Source organism: Cucurbita pepo, chromosome 1 (genome assembly GCF_057944985.1).
Source record: "Cucurbita pepo subsp. pepo isolate OVF chromosome 1, ASM5794498v1, whole genome shotgun sequence".
Classification (NCBI taxonomy): domain Eukaryota; kingdom Viridiplantae; phylum Streptophyta; class Magnoliopsida; order Cucurbitales; family Cucurbitaceae; genus Cucurbita; species Cucurbita pepo.
The window spans coordinates 4,776,903-4,799,444 of NC_141798.1; the positions used below are offsets into that span (position 1 = coordinate 4,776,903).

Consider the following 22,542-nt stretch of genomic DNA (forward strand, 5'->3'; position numbering starts at 1 on the left):
GATGAACACAAACAATTGTGTTTAGTTCATAATATTTTTTAATAATCAAAGATGATATAATTCATCTATCAGCCCTATTTCTATGATTTGAAAGGATATTTTGACTTTAGAGCTTTGAGAGCTCTAATACTACTGATGAATGATTAGGTCTTCCAATATGAAGAGCATTGTAGTTATTAGTTTCTAAGTGGCTGGAAATGGTTGAGGTTGGGCTTCATTGGGAGTCTATCAAAACCAAGGGTTTGATAGTACAAAGAACTGGAAGACCTAATCATAGTGTTGCTCTCCACATTCAAACTCCTTGTAGTGGTGCACTAAATGTGCTTGAATCAGTATATTCATTGCCATATCCAATGGGACTTCACTGAAATATTCAAACCTATTACGTTTCTTTTAGTTGCCTGCAAGCCTACTCATAAGGATGTCAAGTATCGACCATACTGCCGCACTTGCTTATGTCCACCAACAAGTTGTCAATTCCAGAGCACATCTAAATTCTACCATCATGACTACTAATGATACTCTCAGGGAATAACATTCCTAACAATAATAGAATCACCAGCTCAATGAATGTATGCATACTTCCAAAATCATCCGACAAGGACAACATCAAACTCTCTAATCTTTGCTATATAATTGATTAAATCATAGAAACCATATCCTACATTCTTGAATCGAGAAGATTTAACCTCCTAGTCAAGGGTAGATACATTATGCTAGTTAAGTAATGCTCATATTAGCGATCCATTATCATTTTATTTCACATTAAAAAGATTGATCATACAGCTCAATCTAGTAAATGGTGCATAGATATATTTCCTGATGCCCAGATTCAAACTAACACACTATCTACACAGTCCGAATATTAACTATCAACGAAACCTAATCACCAAGGAGACAGAGTGGCTGCCTCATGCTAAGCTCCATCTTGAGGGCAGGAAATTTCTCCAAATCATGAGAGATGCTTAAGATTTTCTGCATGTGAGTAAACCGAGTCTGTGTTATAACACTGGACCAATGTAATTCCAAGAAGACATCAATAAACATTAAACAACCATTTTGTTTTTTACTTTCTATTTGAAAACTAAGCTTAAATCACTATTTCTACTTATGTTTTCTTGTTATTACCAACTTTCTAAACATGTTTTAAAAACTAAACCAAACGTCAAGCATAATTTTGAAAAACAGAAAACAAAAAACAAAATGGTTAACAAACGGGACTAAACCAATTTTTTACTTCTAATATGGTATATAATTTGGAGCTAGAAATAAAGTTTGTATTCAATGCGTGATCAATCATGCAAAGAAAAATGGGTTATGCTAAACGAAAACTTACCAAAGCGGCAAGGTGTGCTTCTTCCAAAATATTACCATCTACCTCCAATCTTGCAATTGGAAATTCTGGAATATGCCCCGACTGTTTTTTACCAAGCAAATCACCAGGTCCACGTAAAAGAAGATCAACTTTTGCCAGATGAAAACCATCTGACATGTTTTCCAACACCTTCAAGCGACCTAAGCTGCTTGCAGTCGATGCCACCAAGATGCATCTAGACTTCTTCATTCCACGTCCAACTCGTCCCCTTAGTTGATGGAGCTGAGCAATTCCAAATCTCTCAGCATTCATAACAACCATCATTGATGCATCAGGAATGTCCACTCCAACCTCAATCACTTGGGTAGAAAGTAGAATCTGGGTATCTCCGTTCCGAAATCTCCTTAAAGCCTCCTCTTTTTCATCACCCTTCATTCTCCCGTGCAACAACCCACAGTTATAGTCCTGAAACCTGTAAGAAATGGATTGAAGACCTTCTGAAGCAGCACGAAGCTGAGGCAGCTGTTCGGATTGCTCAATCACTGGATACACAAGATACACCTTCCCTCCTGTTTGTAGCTCATCCAGCATCATCTATTGTCACAAAAATCATTTTCGTCAAACAAGAAGGCTATCCAACTATCATCATTCTCTCATCCATATTGAAACAGTATCCTTGGCATACACAATAGTGCATGCACAGGTGCTAAAATATATCAATCAAGAACTGCCAGAACTTAAAACTACCATTAACTCTAGAACAGATGCTGCATCTTGACTTTAAGCCATTTTTATTACCTCCCCCACAGAATAAATAAACGAAAGTCCTGCCCTTTCGAGAAAATAAATATATAAAAAGACATTAAAACTTTGATGTTATTAATTTATAATTAAAAATACTTCCACATACATTAGATGCATACAATTCACCAAATAGATATATGACAAAAAATAATGTTTCCAGCTATTTAAACTCAAGTATGATTCATCTAGCAATTTTGTATCCATTTCCAACGAAATAAACAATTTATGAAAGATTTATAGGTAGAAGTACATATGACCAAGTATTTTAAGAAATGTAATCATCTCAAATGTAAGGACAAGAATATACCTCATAAACCTTCTCAAAGCCTTCATCATCTCCCACAATAGAATATGTTTTGACTGGTAACCGTCCAGGAGGATAATCGGTAATCTGTAATAAAGAATCAAGGAATTACTGATGATAACAACGTACGGATCACTTCCATTAATAATTAAAGGAACAACCAATATACAAGGAAACAGGTGGGACCTGGGGGATAGCATAAAGAACAAAAAACCACAAAGTCCATGAATCATTATTTCTGGTAACACTTCAATCCATCCATCTCAAACCGGTGTTCAATGGGAAATGAGGGGATAAAATCGGGTTCCAAGAGGAATGAAGGGAGAAAGAAAAATAATGCGGAAGTTGATCAATTTATCCACCTAGTTATCCGAAGTACACATTTAACTATGTAGGAGTTTCAAATCACTTAAAGTAATACTAGGTTCTTAAAAAGTTGTACATTGGCCTTTGGTTATGTGGAAAATTGTTTTTCATGTTAAGTTTATACTTCAATAGCAGTTGTATGTAAATAAGGAGAAAAGTGTGAACATACATGAGTTAGCGACATGTCCCCATACAACGCAAGAGCAAGAGTCCTTGGAATAGGAGTGGCCGACATGGCAAGAACATGAGGGGCCATAGAGAAATCTCCACTTGAGGTTGCATCAGCGGTCTCGGCAGCAATTTTCGAACTTAAGGAGTTAAATAACTACAGTCAAGAGTGATAATGTACCATGAGCTTTAGGATGGCAAGATTAAGATAAAAATAAATAAATAAATAAATGAAAAGAGGAGGCAAAATTATTTCCAGCAGACCGTAGGCAGAATAAAAAAAACTCTACCGAACATAGTCAAAGTCTAGTTATGGACTTTTTTTCCTTTTAATCAGTAAAAAATAAATAAATAAATAAATAAAATTGTTGATAATGAAAGATTAAAAGGAAAGAAGGGGAGGGGAGATCAAGTATGTCTACCCTAATCAACTGAAAGTAGATTACGAAAAACCTCTCCAATTGGCAATAAGCATAGAGTGAGAGTAACTAAAATAAAATGAGCGACATCTGGTTGGAGACACTAAATTAAATAAAGATCTCTCACTCCTCCAAATAAATAAAGAATTTTAGCTCTGTCTTTGTAAGAGTGGCCCGTAATTGAAGGACAATGTGTTCGACACACCCAGAAGATATTGCCTTGGAACTGAACCATACCAATTAGTCTCTCTTAGCAGAACAAGAAGAAAATATCTTTAACAGGAGAACTCGGGAAAAAAAAAATATATATAAATAAACAGAAGAGAACAAAAAATGCAGGGAACTACAAAATACAGACACCAAGTCTCCCTTAGAAGATTTCTAACAAAAGAGTGACTCCTTGAACGTCGAACTAAACATCTTATCATGTTTACAGGAAAAGAAACTATTTCATCTCCACTTTTAAAGGTAAAGATATAGAAAGTACCAAACACTTCCTTGACAGAAGTAAAATGAAAATTCCCGATAAGTTAAATGAAATTGACCCCTACTATTGCAATTAGTCAAAAAAGGTTATATTATGATATGTTTGAATTTTTTCCAGAAAAAGTTATACAGATGAAAGCCACCACCTTACTGCTAAACTTTCCTCTCTGAACTACACCAAAACGATGCTGCTCATCCACAACTGCAAGGCGTAGAGCAGAGAACTCCACTTTTTCCGATATTAGACTGTGAGTTCCAATAACGAGAGAAGTCTCTCCTGTTTGGAGACTCTGAAATTGAAATTGAAATTTCAGGGGTGTAGCATGAAAAAAAAAGTTCAAAACAATTAGGTAATAATGCAGACCTGTCGAATCATCCGTGATTGTTTTGATGGGGTAGAACCTGTTAGTAAAGCAACAAAAGGCTTATTCTCGATCTCTTCCATGTTCTCTAACAACCCAAGCAAATGCTCATAATGCTGAATAGCAAGTAACTCCGTCGGAACCATGAAAGCTGCCTACAGATTATTACAAGAAGTAATCTCAGATTTGCATAGCACTTAGAGATTTAGAACATTATATGTAGTAGTTTCCATAATGATAAAGATTGACAAATAATCTATTAAAACGTCTCTAATATCCAGAAGCTAACCTGATATCCAGTGCCTATAACTTCCATGCATACCAGAAAAGCAACCACTGTCTTCCCACATCCTACGTCACCCTGGAAAGGACCAAAATAAATATCAAATGTACATTACTTGTGATTGGATTTACATGCAAGAGTCATTCAAATAATCTTGATCAATCCATCTTGTGGAGTGATTTGAATTTTGATTTTAGGAATAAGTTTTTCTTTCCTCTTGATCTTGATCACCGAGATAAACTCATTCTATCCTGTTCCTTTGGATGAAATCATCTTGATTTGGAGATTTTAGCATTTAAGATCTAGGAGTTTGAATAACCATAAAGGTTTTTAGAGCCGATAGGCTAGAGCTTTCCCATCATTCGGTATCAAAGCTTTAAGTTCTAGATTAGATATATGTTCTTGTTGCTGTTATTTTCTTATTTTCCATTCTAAAATGTTCTCATTATTTTTGTTCATCTCAAAGCCAACATATCGGTCGTCGAATTCTTACAAAATGGTTTCAATTCAGCAGAGGAAGATCACAATTCCAGCAACAGAGACCCTATGCTGAAACGTGCCTTCCACCAGAACCAAAACCAGCAAGTCAAACAAGCTATGGGGGTGGGTAAGTTTGGTCAATGAATGCCAAAGTCACCATAAACTTCATTCCAACCGTCCGAACCAAAAAACTTGGGTCTTTGCTGGATTGTATTTGAATAGGTCGAACTCGCAGGTTCACAGGCTATGGGTCTTCAAATTTGAGGTTCTTCGGATTGGGTTTACAGAACTGGATTGCTGGAGCACTTGTTGAACAGCCACGCTGCTGCTGAAGGAGCCATCGTCAGTGGGTTGTGCGTCTGAGTGCTCATCATTGCAGCAGAAAGCAAGCCACGTCATCAATGATTCGCCGGAGAAGGTCGATCAAGCCCGACGGCAAGTGCATCACTGTTTGTACGTGGGTCTCATCGCCATGAAGCTCATGGTTTACAGCAATGCAGAATGTGATGTCCAGATGCAACAAAAGGCAACAAAATTGAAGCCACTGGACGAAGCTTCATTGTAGACAAATTATAGAGATGGGGAAAAGGGCAGAAAAGAGGTATTAGAACCATTCCTAACCAAGTATTTACAAAACTAAGAGAAACAAGGGAGAATAGCAGAGATTGTCTTAAGGGAGTATTTACATAATCCTTGGAAAGCTTTCCCTTCAATTCATGCAAAAGGGTGATAATCGTCCTTCTAACAATGATCCTCTCCGCAGACCTTATATGTTGAATGACTATGTCAACAGGAATATGAATTCTCTTGTAGGGATATATGGTTATTCATGATTACTACTAAATTAGGCCAAGTAATATTCAGGATTTGGTAAGAACTTTACTTTAGGAGTCTTGAGGAAGTCCCTAGGATTAGGTTATGAGATCTAGTTTAATCTACTGAAAAGTTTGTGCACATATAATTAATGACAACACAAACATGAGAGCTGGAGAAACCCACTATTAAGTATAAATAGAAATGAGAAATTTCTAACACGACAGTATAACAAGAAAAAAGATGGAAGAGACAGCAACCTGCAAGAGCCTATTCATAGGAATTGGTCGCTTCAAATCCCATATAATTTCTGCAACAGCTTTCATCTGACTCTCTGTAAGGGAATATGGGAGGGCTTTAAGAAACTTTTGGGTGAGACAAGTCCATTCCTTCATATATGCAGCATTTAAACGAGGTTGACGATACTTGTCCAGCAAACCATCTTTCTCTATTGTTGTACCAAGACCTTCAAGCATTTGGAACAAGCGTGCCAACTGTTAAATCAGGATTCGTAATCAAATATTAAGTCCACAAGTGAACAAGAAATTAAATCAAATTATGAACAAACATCACCATTAAAATTATCTAAGCTATTGCCAATATGTTTTCCTTTTTTTTTTTTCTCTCTTGATTGAAACAGTAGTAGGTCCCCTTCAAGGGTAAGCAATTTTACTATTTAAATTATTTTAACAACTTCAATAATAGCCAAAACACTATCATCTTTTTCATTCAACTCTTCCACAAACGGACGGATGAAGATTGTTGAAGTAGATGTGAAGTTGGTAACTATACCTGAAGGTAAAAGAACTCGTCAAATATAAAACGTTTGCGAGCCAAATCAGCTTCATTTATACTCTTTGGCTGATGAATCCCATTGTATGCCTGCTTTAAAGGAAGTTAAAATGAGGGGGGGGGGGGCGATGGGGGGACCATTAAAAGATAAATAAACAGATAGAATTAAGAATGATAGTTCTTTTTACCATGCACAGTAATGCAAGTGATGGTGGGAATGCAAAGTATCATACATTTGAAAATATTCATTAGGCCATACAAATGTTCCCAGAAACTACTAAGTGGTAGTTGTATCAAATATTTTAGAATTACAAATTATAGTGAGCATTATAAATATTGAGAGCCTTAAAATCTAAGTATTTTGCATTCACTTGACCTAATTACTTGTCGTATCAATCCAACATCCTTTTGATACAAATAGGTAAGACGTGTAGAATACCTTCTTTCCTATTCTACGTTGCCAATATCTTGAAAATTAAAGAACAAAAGCCAACCAAATAGTTAATAGAAAACTTCTGTATAACCAATCCACAAAGCTACAAATATATTTATGAATAATAGGTTGCATGTCTTTTATCCCTTTGACCTTTTTTTTTTTTTTTTTTTTTTTGTATCTTTTCATCTATTAATAAAGTTGTCTCTTGTTTTTGAAAAAATAGCATGAAAGCAACCCCAGTAGCCTTTTTTTTATTGCATAAGTAACTGATTTACTACTAAGTAGTCAATCATGATTTACATCTATCAATACTAAGTAAATAACTGATTTACTAAGATACAATCTATCTGTGATTTATATCTATCAACAATGTTTACTGATAGATATAAATCATCAACAATTTTTACTGATAGATGTAAATCATCTGAGATTTATATCTATTATTGACAAATGTGTGGCGTTGAGATATTTTAATGGGCCTTTTTAACTTTTCACATGTTTTTGACTTACCACATTTTTTAACAAGGCTGGGCTTATAATTCTACCATATTTGCAAATTGTTTTAGCTCGTGTTATACTTGCTATTAGTTTGAGGCAGATTGATATAAGTGCAATGGCCTTACTTTTTAATCTTAGCCCCAACGCCAAACTGGGAAAAAAAAATAATAAGTTATCAAATAATTAATTTGAAATAAACTTTTTGAGGTAAAGCAAAGAAATATTCAATTTTTTTAAAAGTTAAGCAAACAAATATTAACTGATAAGTGTATTATTCGAACTCAACCAGTGTGGGAGAGGGGTTTCAAACCTCTAATCTATTGGTTGAAGATATCATTCTTTTAACCACTTGAGAAATGCTTGTGTTAGCAATACTATATAGATTATTGTGTATTAATGTAATAACTTGGTTAAAAGAACCCATTAACAACAACCCATCAAAAGATCTTTTTTTCTTTTTTTGGATGAGCAACCTTTTCATTTTATTAAAAAAAACAAAACTTTTCATTCTCAAAAAAATACAATAGATCCAAGGGAAAAATAAAAAAGAAAGCAAGAAAAACAATGCAAAGATCGGATTATATGAGAAAAATAAAAGCATTCCAATCAAGACACAAATCCGAAATCGAGAAGCAGCAAATTTGTTCTTTTTAATCAAATTGTAATGCTAGTTTATGGCTTCGTATACATCTATGACTTTGTAGATGAAATATTGAATATTTTCTCTCAAACGTCCCCCATTTTCCACAAACTAAATTAAAAAAGACACTTACATCATGAAGACGCAATAGCCCAAAGCTCTGAGTGATATCTTCTGGAATGGGATCTATGTTGACAGGCAATGCTTCTATGCCTCTGCATGAAATACGAAAATAAATTTGGGTACGGAAAAAGAAGTTAAAATCAATTAATCAGTAGAAAATCTTCAAAACCATTAAATAGGCTTAAAAAATAGACTTCCTTATGAAAGAAGACCAACCAAACTATCCAACTCAAATATTCTAAAAAGTTTCTAACACCTTTGATCCCTGAAAGATAAAAAATATGTAAAGTACACACCCCAGTCCAACTGCGGTCAGTGTTGGAAAACAGTGAATCCACAATAGGAAAGGTAACGAATTTTAAACTAATAATCTATTAAGAAAGTACGCAGAAGGGGATTTTGTTGGAAAACAGGCAGTTTCATGGGCTATCTGCCACGCAAAATGCTTATAAATAGGGATCCTTCTCAATGATGTAGTTTAGGGATTTAACCGTCTGGTCTAAAGCCATCTAAGAATCTCCTTTATCACTACCTGTGAGAAATATGAAATAGAGCAGCCCATTATGAAATTTCATCCTCTTTGTAGGTTTCTCATAAAATCCAGCTCCCAATTTAGAGTAGTTGGGTTTCAGATGGTTGTATTTGATCAATTTACACACTTGTATAGCTTGGGAAAAGCAACAGCAACGGTCCCTCTTCATTCCAGACTAGAAGAGATTCTTTACCATTGCCAATGTTTATTTTTTATTCTCATTTTTCTCGGGGTTAGTATTCATGAGCGTTAGTCTCTTTTCATTAATGGAAATTTTCAAAAAGCATAATAATAGAAGATATAGAGATATAATGGGTTCAAGCGAAGCTAAATTGACTAGGAAGGGCTACTTTAAAGAAAACAGAGAATATAATTAACAACACTGGAAAAGATAACAGGGAAAAAAATGGAAAACAATGCAGTACAAACCTGGCAATAATATCTCTAAGAAACGTTGGAGTTAAACCCTTTTTTGAAGGGTATATAGGATATGGCCTCTCTTTTGCGTAAAATGGCACATCCTTTTCGTCTTGAAGAACATCAATGTTATATTCCCTCATCTCATAGTGATCTTCAGATTGCATAGTCCTTACCTAAGTGGAAAACAAAATGTCAAGTCATCATAAGAAGAGCTAAATAAAGTAAAAAATCAAAAAGTTCATAGAGTGCAACATGGTGCAGTAACTACCACTATCCATCAGAAAAGGCAGTAGTTTCAACTTCTATATTTTTGGACCTTCCTAATTTTACAATAGGGGTAACTGGTATCTTGTCTAGCACAAAGGATAGTACTAAATTATAAACTAAGAAGCGTGGACACGAACATTAGATACAGACAACAAGTCAAATTCTTAAAAAGTAGACATGAGCACATTGGGAACAAACTTTTCATATTTTGATGAGAAGACACAAAAAAAATTATTCAGGGAAACAAGGGAGAAAAATACAAAAATGCTATGTCCAGACGTATCCATGTCCGACACAGGCTCTTTAAATATTGTTCAGGGTTGCTAGCTCCTAAACAAAATCACATGCTGAAAAATCATGCCTTGTTCTATGTTTAAAGAAACAAACTCCAAACCATCCACAAAAAGAATGCTGCCAAAGAAAGTGGTAAAAATCACCTTCTATATGCGTTTTACTCTGCTGGAAAATTTATTGATTATTTACTATTGTTGGTCAATTTTTTTTTCTAAGAAACCACGCTTTCATTCAGAAAAATGAAAGAATGTACATTGTTGGTTACTTCAAAAATTGTCAATTGAGAGTTACAATATTAAGGAGGCAAAAGGTTTTAAGTGGAAAATAAATATAATGAGGTGGCAAAATATTCAATGATTAGAAAGAGCCATTAAAATCTGAAAAAGCTACGCTCCCAATTATTTTATGATAGATCATCATGCAATGCAACGGTACATACTTAAACCATAAAGAAAATCAAACAAGAGAATCTATATTAGCGATTCTAGAGATTTACCTTACCACTGACACAAACAATCTCTCCCTCTTTGTGATTTGCTCCAAGACTTCTTAGAAAAGGCTGGAAAGTAAACCGAGTACCACGAAAGAATTTCTTCAAGTGCAAATAAACTATCTTCTTTCCACCAGTATTATTATCAGCCAGACAACCAGAATTTGATTCTCTTTCTGCAATTTCACAGCCCACAACCACCTCAAGAAATGAAAAGGAGTAACTAGCTCTAATTCCCCTGCAAGAAATATATATTTCATGGATCCACCTTAAATCTTTGAATCCTTTGGGCAGTCAGGACTCTAAATAATTTGGGATTTTAGTGGTACTAGGTAAAATTAAAACACAAATCTAAACATAAATAAAATTAAACAAAGGTATTCAGATTTAAATGAAATGTTACCTACTTGGAAATGAAATGATACTAACTTTTCCTGTCATCTATTACAAAAATATGATATTCAAAATTAAAAATAAGTTGCAAGACGTTTTTAATATATGGAATTAATTGAAACTTGTTGGCCAACTTCCCCACCCTGATCAATGGATAAGCACGGGACTTTTAACCTGGAAGGGCGAGGTTAGTTGCATATGAAGAATTTTGGATTAGACTTGGATTTTGAAATTTAATGACGAGGAACGATCTTTGCACAACCACCCTTTGTACCAAAGGGCAAAGGGCAGACGAAAACAGATAAAACAGGCCAAGAACTTCTAAAGAGAAAGGGAACTAAAAACCTTGACTCTCTAGGGCTCTTAGACAAGGGATACTCTCTCTCCCTTTCTATTTGTCCAAATAACTCATACTTTGAATAGACCCTAGTTCAAGAGAGGGCTCGACATGTTATCATCGTTATAAAAATGAGACTTCCTTGTTTTTTAACAGAAAACTAGATGAAAAGATATAAAATGTTCAGGGAAACAACCTACCAATGGGTGAAAACAAAAAACATAAAAACCAACAAAAAAGGCCAATAAAAAACCAGCAGGAAAGACTAAGACCTTAAAGAACATGAAGAAACAAAAAGATTAACCAAATCGAAAGAAGCGTGTATCAAATTTTAAAAGAATTTATCCTTAAATAGATTGAAAACAAATTAAAAAATTTTTTTACTATCAGTTAGTGTTTGAGTCACCTTGCGTGCAACTCAATTATTTTCATGAGACAATTACACAAGCCTACTTCCTTTGATTACCAAGAACACTCGTAAGATACTAATATCTAGGATTGGTGACCACTTAAACTCATCCCCTTTGAGACATTTAATATTTGCATGGTCCTTGTGAACCACTCAGTCAACTCATGGTGGTTAAATCAACATCATTTGAGACGACAAAGCCCCACATTCAAATGATCAACCTTCCACTTTTTAGGATTTGGTAAATGTTCAAGGGAGACAGCCTAAAGAAAATTAGAAAAACTTATGCATTTCCCATTTTCCAGCAATCATGTTCAACAAAATTTCTTCAGAAAAAGTAACCCTAAATTTTGCTCATACCAGAATTTAGAAATGGGAATATTACATGGATTGGACAAGAAATAATGTAAAATTCTCCTCCCAAAGGTTATTCCTCGACCAAGCACCTTAGAAAGAATGTGGTCAGCTATCCAGCTATCCCAAACTGGAACTCATACTCCTGCTAGACCTAAGACAACATGTGGAAACAAAACTCCCAAGGACATCTGGCACTGACAGCATCTCTAGGAAAGCCATCCATCCCGCAGAGAATGTGAAGTAATTGATCGCTGTCCTCTACAAAGTGCCTAGTTTGGCTGTTTTACAGCAAGAGCAAAATTTCTGTTTCTGAAATTACCGAAACAAAGACCACCTTCATCTATTAGCAAAAAGACCTTCCAGTTAACTAGAACCTGCCCACGTCTTTCCAAGAGACATTTCTAATTTTCTTCAAGTAGCTGGCCAACTTTGAAGTATTCCAAAGAGGGGTAGGTGATATGTTGGAATACTAGAGAACATTAACGCCTCTATTGACAGCAGAACATTATTCAATTATGAAGCTAATTTATTAAGGAAATTTTCCCTCCAAAGGCACTCCTATAAAATCAGAGGCCATAAACCTTGAATTGATGCAACTACTCATTTGATGAATCAATAGCTTAAAAACTGGATGATGCCAAAGAAAAATCAGAAAAGCATATCAGTTTACATCGAATCAAGAAATTAAATGCATTTTTTGAACAAAAAAGGTGAAAATAAAAAAAGAGAGGGAGGGAGAAAGAGAATGACACCTTGATGACAAGACTTTCCCTATAAAGATCAAGTATTGTCCATCATAAATATTAACCTGTGGATTCCGTAAGTCGGCATAGGTCCGAGGAAAATGATGTAGTAATTTCCCTAACTAGAAAACAGAAGGAACAAAATTAGTCCAACGCAACTTACATAATTATATATAGATATTTGAGGCTTTATCTGTTCTTCAAATAAGAACAAAAAATAGAAACAAAAAAAAACCCACCGTGTGGAAGCCGCTCTCATCAAGCTGGCGCTGATGCCTCTTACTTAATCCAGGTATGCAACCAACAGACTGGTCAAGAAATGATCTGCCAGATACTGCATTATTTTGTGATTTTAACTCCTTTCTTGAAGTATCTTCTTCGACAGCTGGATTACTAGATATTGTTCCAGTCTCAATATTCTTAGGCAGAAGAGATGAACCAGCACTATAAGTATATTCTTCACTTACTGAAGAATTACCTACATCTGGAAGGACAGAGTACAGAGAAGACAGAGTTCCATCCAGACTATCTTGTACCCACTCTTCACAAGTTGAATTCAGAAGAAAGTTCTCACCCGTTTTAGCTGATAAAAAACTCGCAATGTCTGAATAACATGCAGAGCCATCAAATAATTCGACTGGAGGAGAACTTCCCAAAATGATGGATGGAAATTTTTTACATGCTACAGAAACATTACAATCATCGTCTGGATCTGATGGAATTGAATTAGATTGATTGTTGTATTGTCCATTCTCAATACAATCATCATGAGCCATCACAACTGATATCTATAAACAAATCAAATTTAAATATATCAAAGAACAGTTAGATATCAACTCACGATTATTCATGAAGCAAAGTTGAAGAACCAAAAAACCAAAAATTGCATAATATTTAGTGCTGTAGAAGTACAGTGGTCCCCGCGAAGCTGGAAGCTGAATGGATGTGGATATCTCAATTTGAAAAAAAAAAAATTATAAAAAGAAAGAAACAAAAGAAGGGTTGATGCACTCTCAAACACCTAACTTGGATGCTGCAAGTCACAATCCAAAGCCAATTAGAGAGAAAGTGCTTAGTGACAAATATTTCAATGTTTATTATACAAACTATTGTTCCGTTCCGCTTTTTGGTTTTATTTTTTCCAAACACGAACCTGACTGAATATACTTGTTTTTTCTTACACTAAAACTCGGACTACCAACCAAACCAATTCCAACCCAAACCGACAATCGGTTTCAGTTGTTTAAACAATCTTTTTGGTTTTCTGGTTTTTTCTTGCACCCCTAATAACCACCACTATTAAAGCATAAAGGAGAGGCATTACATTAGAGAGAATAGTCAATGTAGGTGAGGTTGCGAGAAAAGAGTGTGAAGATAGTTTGGAGTTGCGAGATATTAGGTTTGTATCCAATACTAAGATGAATTTCATCACTACTAGTAACCTAGATGATGAGGGTTATAATGTTCATACCAACCAGCAAGTTTGATGAAGTAACAATGAGTTCTAAAACTGCCAACTGGAAATATAACAAAAGAACGATTTCATCTTGTAACATTCAAAATATTACATCAATTGCTTACCTTATCTAGCAACTTTCCTCGATTCGAGATGCTTGTGGTGCCATATTTACCCACTTCAAACAAATTACCTGCAAACGTGTGCTTTGTTCTTGAGCACAATTTTGGTAGCATGGAGAGAACATAATGGAACCTGAGACAGAAGAGGTGATGCGCTAATCAAATAGTCTGCATTTGGTATTTCACCATAACTTCAAGCAGTTGATAATGAGATATCAATAATACCTCATGCTTTCACCCACAGCATTCCGATATCTTTTCTCAACATGCAATGCTACACTTCTCATTTGATGCCCACTGAAGCACTAAAAAAGGAAACCCCATTCATTTATAGACCAGGCACCATGTCCAAATTAATTCTAACAAAAGATAAATAGGGAAAGGGAAATGAAGTAGAATTTCACATCAATTCAAGAATCCTTTGATAAACAAATAATTACTTTAAAATGAAGTCCATAGAGGGAATTCCAGTAAACTATGGACAGAATAATAAATAAACTTCTAGTGACCAAACATAAGAAGCCAGCTGCGGTAGCATGAAGGAGAAGAATGAAAGAAAAAACTCCTTATACTCTGGCTTTCTTTCTTTTCCTTTTTTTTTGGGGGGGGGGGGGGGGGGGGGATAGGAAACAATGCCATTGATTGAATCAAATGATACAAAAGGGGAGAAACCCATCCAAGATAATTACAAAAAGATTCTCCAGCTAGACATAGAGAATTTAACCTTAGATACAAGAGAAGGGGCTCTTTAAAACCAAAATAGAATAGCATCTGGCATGGGTTCTATATATTTTTCCCTTTTCTAGGAAGATTCTAGCATTTCGCTCATTCCAAAGAAGCCAAATATGAACCCCGTTGATTTGCATGCAAAGAACTTTCTGGTCACCCTTGAAAGGATGATCCTTGAGCACTAAAATCAGCCATTCAAAGAGATGTTAATATTTTTGAAGAAATATGTCTCCTGAAAGAAGGTAAACAGAAGAGAGATGGTGATGAGGCATCTCCCTAGCCAAAGGAGTAATATAAGCTCTCAAATTGGTCAAGATTCAAAAAAGGGGATATAACTAAAGGATTCTAATACAGTGCATTGCATATACAGTTAGTTAGACCATTTAACCATGCCAATCTCATGTACAATGTCCAGGAAAAAAAATCATCCTGAATTTCCCAATAAAACCCAATTTAAAGAATCACCTATCCACTTTCACTACAACATAGTAGCTTTTTCCGTCACCTTTCAAATAATTAGTCCACAGTTCCAATATAAACATACAGACAGTCATACCAGGCCACACGAATGAACGATTGAGATGATCAATGTCATGCCCAACAAGAGTACAGGGAACGCTATGCATGCCTGAATACCGAAAACATCAGACCGACAGGGAAAGCTTACTAAAAAAAACTGCAAAAGAACAGAAAGATTAACATCAAGCCAAGAAACTTCAAAACTGATCAAAGCTTAATGCAGTAGGAACCGGAAACGCGTAAAATAGTTACTAGTGTTTCATTGAATTAACATCCACCCAACTACTAACCTCAGCTAGTAGCATAATAGAGTTCTTTCTTCCAAAATAAACAAAAAAGTGGACTATCCACCCGTAAATTGAGAATCAAAATAGCCATAACAAACAAAATAGTTCACAAAATTAGAAGGATGACAACTCTTTTAGCATTTGTTTGTACTCAACATTGCAATTCATTCATTAGTAACTGAACCGCCATTTCAGAACGAGTACTGAAACTTGCCTGTGAGATGAAAATTCTAACCTTAACAAAGAACCGTGAGCTCTAATTCATGAACATCCGACGTTCGAAGGTGACGATTGCAGTCTAACAGCAGCTAATAGAGTGGGGAATGAGCGCGCTCAAATGCTTCTTTGTTTGCTTTATCGATTTTACAGAGCTGAACCACACGGGCATAGCGCGGGTGACAAGGTTCGCAAAATGCTCGGACAATTTAGATTGGATTGATGGCCCCAGACCAATTAGGTCACTAATTTTTATTGCCCCGAAAAAAAAAATAATAATAATAATAAATATCGTTTTTGCTAAATTAATAAAATTAGACTTACAATTTTCAAATATATATATTATTAAAATTTTGAAAGTCTAAAAGAATTTTTAAAACAAGTTAAAAAATTAATGGTATTTTTTAAATAAAATATTAATGATTTCTATAAAATATTAATTTACCAAAAATGGTCTGATGGCTCAAAATGGAGAAGCAAAAACTATAACAAAGATCACTATGTTTGATGATGAAACGGCTAATTTAACGATCATCAATTTATAATCAAGGAATACTATCTTCATTTAGATGAGGATTTTTTAGAAAGTCCAAACACAAAGTCATGAGAGCTTATGCTCAAAGTGAACAAATATCATATCATTGGAGAGTTATGTTCTAACGCACCAAATACATTCCTTTCAGAATAAAACTTGGAAGCAATCAATGTACGATGAACAGCTATACAAACTTGAACGTCATACAGTGGATGTTCATAGCATAAACTTACACAAGGCACATACAATAATTACAGGAAAGAAAAAGAAAAGATCACAAGCTTTCATGAACTCAAACGTGAAGAAATTTAAGAACTTTTAGAATCCTACATCCACTTGATCCACAGTGCAGTAGTTGTTGTAGTCTAATGATCCGGACCCAACAAGGCGAGAAGAAAGTCCCTGTAGCTGCCTGATGTCTCAGAATGAACTGCTTTGTGTAGGGTTTTCTTATACTTCTTGTGGTACTCTGCCTTTATGTACTGCATATCTATCTCAGCTCTTGACACAATTATCCTTATCAGAGTGGAGTCATCCGTTCCCATTCCCTTCATCGCCTTCCTCAAAGCCTGGAATTCAACATATTTTTAGCAACATTCATTGATACAAATGAATCAATGTGAGATCCCACGTCGGTAGGGAAGGAGAACGAAACATTCATTAAAAGGGCGTGGAAACCTCTCTCCCTAGCAGAGCAACATTCAAAGAGTTGGGGACAATACCTTTGCAAAGTAAAACCCAGGATTCTCAGCACACAGCAAAATTGTTACAAGGCCATGCTCAAAATGGCCAGATGTTTCTTTTTTTATAGCCTGCAGAATGAATTTGTTCTTGTGTTAACCTTGAACCTTGATGTATTCTAAAAGAAAGATAAAGCTCGATCAAACACCTCTTTCAAAGATTGGCCGTATGTATGTTTATAAGCATGACTAACAGCAGAGAGATGTGCTCTGCTTCTTTCACTGAAAATCTTTATGAACTTATCTTCATCAGTTCCCAATCTCTTCTCTCCAGCTTTATACAGAGATTTGGCGTCTTTTTGTACCAGAGCTCCGTCTACTTCTGGGCCTTCATAGCGTGGTTTACTAACGTAAGCCAAAAGCAGCTGAAAAGAAATAATATTCTTTTATCAGATTGGCTTATTATCATTGCAGAAGTAGTTAGTGACTGATAAAAGATGATTCGAATATGGATTAAAGAAGAAAATAAAAGCCATTAGTCTCAGCTTCAACTTTAAGATAGAGTTCAATGCATGTATGACGATTAGGCACCAGCTATCATCCCTTTTGTCCAACGTTTTCCAAACATACAAAGAGCTATGAAATAGAAGTGTCGAGTTAGTAAGCCCACCACTAGTAGATATTGTCCGTTTTGGCTTGTTACATATTGCTGTCAGCCTCATGATTTTAAAATGCGTCTACTAGGGAGAGGTTTCCACACCCTTGTAAGGAATGTTTCATTCCTCTCTCCAACCAATGTGGGACCTCATAATTCACCCCCCTTGCGACCCAGTGTCCTCGTTGGCACACTGCCTGGAACCTGGCTCTGATACCATTTGTAATAGCTCAAGCCCACCGCTAGCAAATATTGTTCGCTTTGGCCCGTTAAGTAACATTGTTAGCCTCAAGGGGATGGATTGTGAGGTCCCACATCGGTTGGAGAGGGGAACGAAAGATTCCTTATAAGGGTATGGAAACCTCTCCCTAGGGTATGAAAACTTCTCCCTAGTAGACCGTTTTAAAACCGTGAGGCTGACGGCTATATGTAACAGACTAAAGCAAACACTATCTACTAACGGTGAGCTTGGACTCTTACACACACCTCGAAGTTTTCCAACTGATAGGATTTTAACATCCTAAGTAGGTGGCTACATGGGGATTGAACCTATTATCCTAAAGTCTTTTTATACTTGAGTACTCATTTCATATACAACTGATAAGGCAGGCTTAAAGCCAGGAAACAGAACAATATCATCAGAAACTGATAAACAAGAAAGAAAGAGTAGGACCTTTAGGTGATCACCAGTAGCACTGTTTTGAATATCACGTTCAAGGGGAGAATGAAACATGGCCAAGTAAACTTGTTTAAAATGCTGAATCTGCGATGGTGTACGAGAACAAATGACTTCAGTGGCAGCTCTAAGAGTAACAGTTTGTCCATATATAGCCTCCTTCACTATAACAGCATCTCTTGTTGCTGGATCATACATCCATAGTAAAATTGCATCCTGCAACAACACAAAACACAAAAGGATAAGATCAGGAAGATTCACAAGTGACAAGCAACAGAGAAACTCGTTCTTTTGTTTGTTCATATTCTTTTTTATTTCATTCAATCACAACTCCAGACACAAAAAAAATCCATTAACCCGTCTCCATTGGGTAAACCGCCCCCAACCCAGCCCAAATCCCCGTCCTGTCCGCCCCACTTTTTATATATATTAAATAAAAAATATATTTATATTATATATATTTTTTATCACTCTATTTAGTAATTAATTAATTATATATTAGAAAATTATATGGTAATATTGAAATTTAAGTGTGGAGAAATTAGGTTGAATATTAATTAAAATGTTTTAATTTATTAATAAAAATTATTCAATAAAAATTTTGTGGAAACATATTTTTTAAAAAATATATATTAAATATGCCAAAAAAAAAATTTGTTGGCCCGTTCCAAATTCCGTCAAAATAAATGAAAATTTTGTGGGGACGAGGATTGAAATAAGAGATGGAAATATGAACAATAAGCCTACTCCGATTCTGCCCTCGCACGTGGACATCTCTAGCCCGACACCACTAAAAGAATTTTGATGTGTAACAAAAATGTGGTAAAATTATGCTAAAAGAAATCAAAATGATCAAAAAAAAAAAAAAAATTAAAAAGCACAAGAATGAAAGTGAACCTTTTGAAGGCACAACACTAACTAAAAATTGAGTGAGAGAGAAATAAGTAATAAGAAACACAAATGGGACTATAATCCGTAATGAAAACCAAGAGATTCACCTCAACTTTGCCACTAAGCTCAGATTTCAAGCGCTTGGAGAGTTCCTCAGAGTACATGGCTCTGTATTCCTGCTGAATCAGAGCACGCTGTGCTGCATCTCGATGTGCAAGAACATTGATAACTGCCGCAGTATCACAGCCAAACCCTACAAAATCAATACCAAAATTCTAAGTCACCACACTCCATTTCAATCTCCTTCCGCCTCCACCTTCACCATTTAGGGCACCTGAACTCAGTCAATTTCAATCTAACTCAATCCATTCAGAAATTAATCACCATACGATTCTCCCTCACTTTTCCCTGTCCGATCAAGACTTTTCAATAAACGTAGAATCCGATCCCAAATCCGCAAAAAAAAAAAAAAAAAAAAAAAAAAAAAAAAAAAGAGACAGTACCAAAACAAAAGACGTAAGAAACTTACACAGAAACAGAATTAGAAAACTGACCTTTAAATGCGCGGTAAAGTAGGGCAGCATCGTCCCGTGGAGTAGTAAGAACGGGGGGAATGATCAAGGAAGACATAGCGTTCGTTTCCGGGGAAAGAAAATGAGAGAAAATTTTGAAAGGATGAGGAGAAATTGCAAGGGAAAGTAGATGTTCAGTGATGAATTATAAAGGACAATGATTAGCCATGGCGTTCAATATTGACGACTTGCTTTTCCGGACGCTGCCACCGAACGTACAAGCTTTTGAACGAACCCACGGGCTGCTCTTTGAATTCTTCAAAACTCGGTAGGAAGATACTTTCCATTTGGAATATTTGTTTAGCACCACCTATGGGGATTTCTAGAACTCGATCCCATTATGTTAATAAAAAATGGCTCCAAAATGTTAACAAATTAAGCTACTAGACTTCATGAAAAGGAATGATGTTGTAATAGATCCGAGAATTCAACCATCTTCCCAAAACAAAACCTCATAATTTTAAAATGTGTCTATTGAAATTTCACAGTTGCTTCGTCATCGAGTTGATATACTAAAAAAAATAGTGATAGCGATCTTGATGATCAAACGTCTATTTTATTATATGAATGGATAAACAATAAATAGAAGTGTATATGAGACCATAAATTAGACTAAATTATTATTCCTCTTAATTAAAGTTGAAATATTTTAAAAAATACAAATGAAAATGACCTTAAAAAAAATCTAATTGAATTTAAATAACTTAAGAAATGTAGTCAGTAAAAGAATATAATTAAAATTCATTACAGTAAAATATAGTGAGTGATGGCGACAGTGATATTTTGCGGTAAAAAAAAGGGGTTGGTGGTGGGTTTAGGTATTAAGGGTAAAAAACATGAGGAAAAAACAAAAGAAAGAGATTATTGTGTTGGGTCATTATGTAATAATTAAATATAAAAGATATTTTAAACGTTTAAACAACCAAAATAAAATAAATAAGATTTGAACTAATCAACAATAAATATTTTCCTTTTCTTTTTCTTTTTCTTTGTATATTTTGGTCCAAAATTATATATTTTAATTAAATAATACAAGAATAATTGAACGGGTATTTATTTTGGGCTCAACAGCTTTGACCGAGTCTTCGTGATTAGTCAAAAACAGTCAAATATTCATTTTTCCTTTTTTTTTTTATTATTGTAAAAGATTAAATTCACAACTTGCTGTAAAAAATATTTGTCTAAATTTTGTAATGAAATAATAAATTAATAATAAACTAACATTTATTTTAAGAACCTAATCGACTAAATTACTATTCGGTCGGTATATTTTAAGATTTATTCAATTTTAGTTTTTCAAAATTATTTTTTTTAATGAATTAATAATAAAAAGTTTAAAACTCAATAATAAACTAAGGATAGGGATATTTTAATTAATTAAAAATATTTAGCTTAAGAGTTTCCATATTCCAAAACAATTTGATACGCACAATATTTTATGGGAAGAAGTAGATACGTTTGGAACAAACAAAATCCTATATTATCTTATTTTTCATAAACTAAATAAACGAATTTGAGCTCTTTAATAAATTAAAATTATTAAAATAAATTGTTGACTATTTCGGCAAATTAAAATAAAACGTGACAGCTGTCATTGAAAACCGTCCACGAAACGGAAGAGGGCAGCATGTGCTCTCTCTCTCTCTCTAGATAACACCGAAAATGCCACTTGCGTATGGCTGGAGAGAGAAAAATAAAAAATAAAAAATAAAATTTTGAATAAACTCAAAATAAAACTATATTTTTGCTAGAGTTACGAATAATAACTCTAGACCCACCTAATCCTCAATTTTTACCATATATCATGTTGATGCACGAGACATTACACTAAGTGATGTATGAGAATTTAAACTCTAACGTCACATAAATGAGTATATGTCAATTATTGTTGAACTATGTACATTTTATTGTTTTATTGATCAAAATGTTAGAGGTTCGAATCTTTAGCTCTACATATAAATTTTTTTAACAGTGAGTATATTATATGCCTCCATATTGAAGCTCCAAATTTAAGCCTTACTAATTTTACAAAAACAACATTATCATAAAAATATCTCTCTTTCTATTAATAAAGGTGAGAACAAAAATTGTTAATAAAAGTTCCATAGTTCTTATATATGCAAATTATTTTATGCCACATGGTTCGTTACGTTATTAATCTGTCATAGATTTATGCTTCCAGTCGATTATAATATATATTTTTAACTAATTTAATATACAATATTTCGATGAGTTAATGTGATTACTCGTAGACCGTGAAATCATTTTTTTTTATCATTTATTCTAATTTCATACCAAATATAGGTTTTATTATTTAATGAATGCACGTGAAAATGCTGTCTCTAGTATTCTTCTAACGAAAATCTACCATGAATTAAAATTTATAGTATTTTAAAAAATTTAGGGTGAAAATTACAATAAAAATTAAATTCAAGGTAAAAAAATGATATTAAGTTAGATAAAATAATTTTTTTTTTTTTTTTTTTAAATAACATTTGAGCAGACAAGTTTAACGGGAAAACGGTAACTGCTGCTACTGACTAAGGTTGTGTGTAGGGACAAAAAGACGAGGCAAGAACATGGGTGGGGGCAGCCTTGTCCTTCTCACTTCTCCAATTTGCATATCCCCCAAGTATACTCATTGTTTGCCAAACTCCTCATCTCATCGTTGAA

The 22,542-nt window shown here is 34.5% G+C and overlaps 2 protein-coding genes across 5 annotated transcripts; both read right to left on the bottom strand.

Annotated features, from left to right (window-relative positions):
* Positions 1-736: 736 nt before the first annotated feature.
* Positions 737-16,078, bottom strand: LOC111798893 (DEAD/DEAH box RNA helicase family protein). 4 transcript variants are annotated; one of them, XM_023682250.2, is made up of 18 exons: positions 15,880-16,078; positions 15,395-15,466; positions 14,335-14,414; positions 14,113-14,242; positions 12,771-13,319; positions 12,541-12,653; positions 10,299-10,530; positions 9,251-9,414; positions 8,300-8,381; positions 6,593-6,682; positions 6,061-6,294; positions 4,514-4,585; positions 4,227-4,379; positions 4,009-4,152; positions 2,959-3,114; positions 2,427-2,510; positions 1,337-1,909; positions 737-975 (listed from the first exon to the last, which is right to left on the bottom strand). In XM_023682250.2, exons 2-18 carry the CDS (start codon positions 15,431-15,433, stop codon positions 883-885), a joined length of 2,988 nt encoding a protein of 995 aa, XP_023538018.2. In that variant the 5' UTR covers positions 15,434-15,466; positions 15,880-16,078; the 3' UTR covers positions 737-882. The 4 variants fall into 4 exon arrangements, with proteins under 4 accessions (XP_023538018.2, XP_023538011.2, XP_023538026.2 ...); XM_023682243.2 differs by having other exon boundaries at positions 15,395-15,514; XM_023682258.2 differs by lacking the exon at positions 15,395-15,466.
* A 386-nt stretch (positions 16,079-16,464) lies between these two features.
* On the bottom strand, positions 16,465-20,125 carry LOC111780191 (annexin D5). Its single transcript, XM_087121578.1, has 6 exons — positions 19,852-20,125; positions 19,405-19,550; positions 18,404-18,622; positions 17,285-17,500; positions 17,118-17,207; positions 16,465-16,964 (listed from the first exon to the last, which is right to left on the bottom strand). The coding sequence occupies exons 1-6, from the start codon at positions 19,925-19,927 to the stop codon at positions 16,761-16,763; spliced, it is 951 nt and encodes a 316-aa protein (XP_086977704.1). The 5' UTR covers positions 19,928-20,125; the 3' UTR covers positions 16,465-16,760.
* Between the last annotated feature and the right edge of the window lie 2,417 nt (positions 20,126-22,542).

Coding starts and splice junctions, on each gene's coding strand:
- LOC111798893 (XM_023682250.2), bottom strand. CDS start 15,433: ATGACATTGATCATCTCAATCGTTCATTCGTGTGGCCTG. Junction 13,320..14,112: donor GAGGAAAGTTGCTAGATAAG/GTAAGCAATTGA, acceptor ATTTGTTTATAG/ATATCAGTTGTGATGGCTCA. Junction 1,910..2,426: donor GCTTTGAGAAGGTTTATGAG/GTATATTCTTGT, acceptor TTGTGACAATAG/ATGATGCTGGATGAGCTACA.
- LOC111780191 (XM_087121578.1), bottom strand. CDS start 19,927: ATGTCTTCCTTGATCATTCCCCCCGTTCTTACTACTCCACGGGACGAT. Junction 19,551..19,851: donor ACTTTACCGCGCATTTAAAG/GTCAGTTTTCTA, acceptor TTGATTTTGTAG/GGTTTGGCTGTGATACTGCG. Junction 18,623..19,404: donor AGCTTAGTGGCAAAGTTGAG/GTGAATCTCTTG, acceptor GTGTTGTTGCAG/GATGCAATTTTACTATGGAT.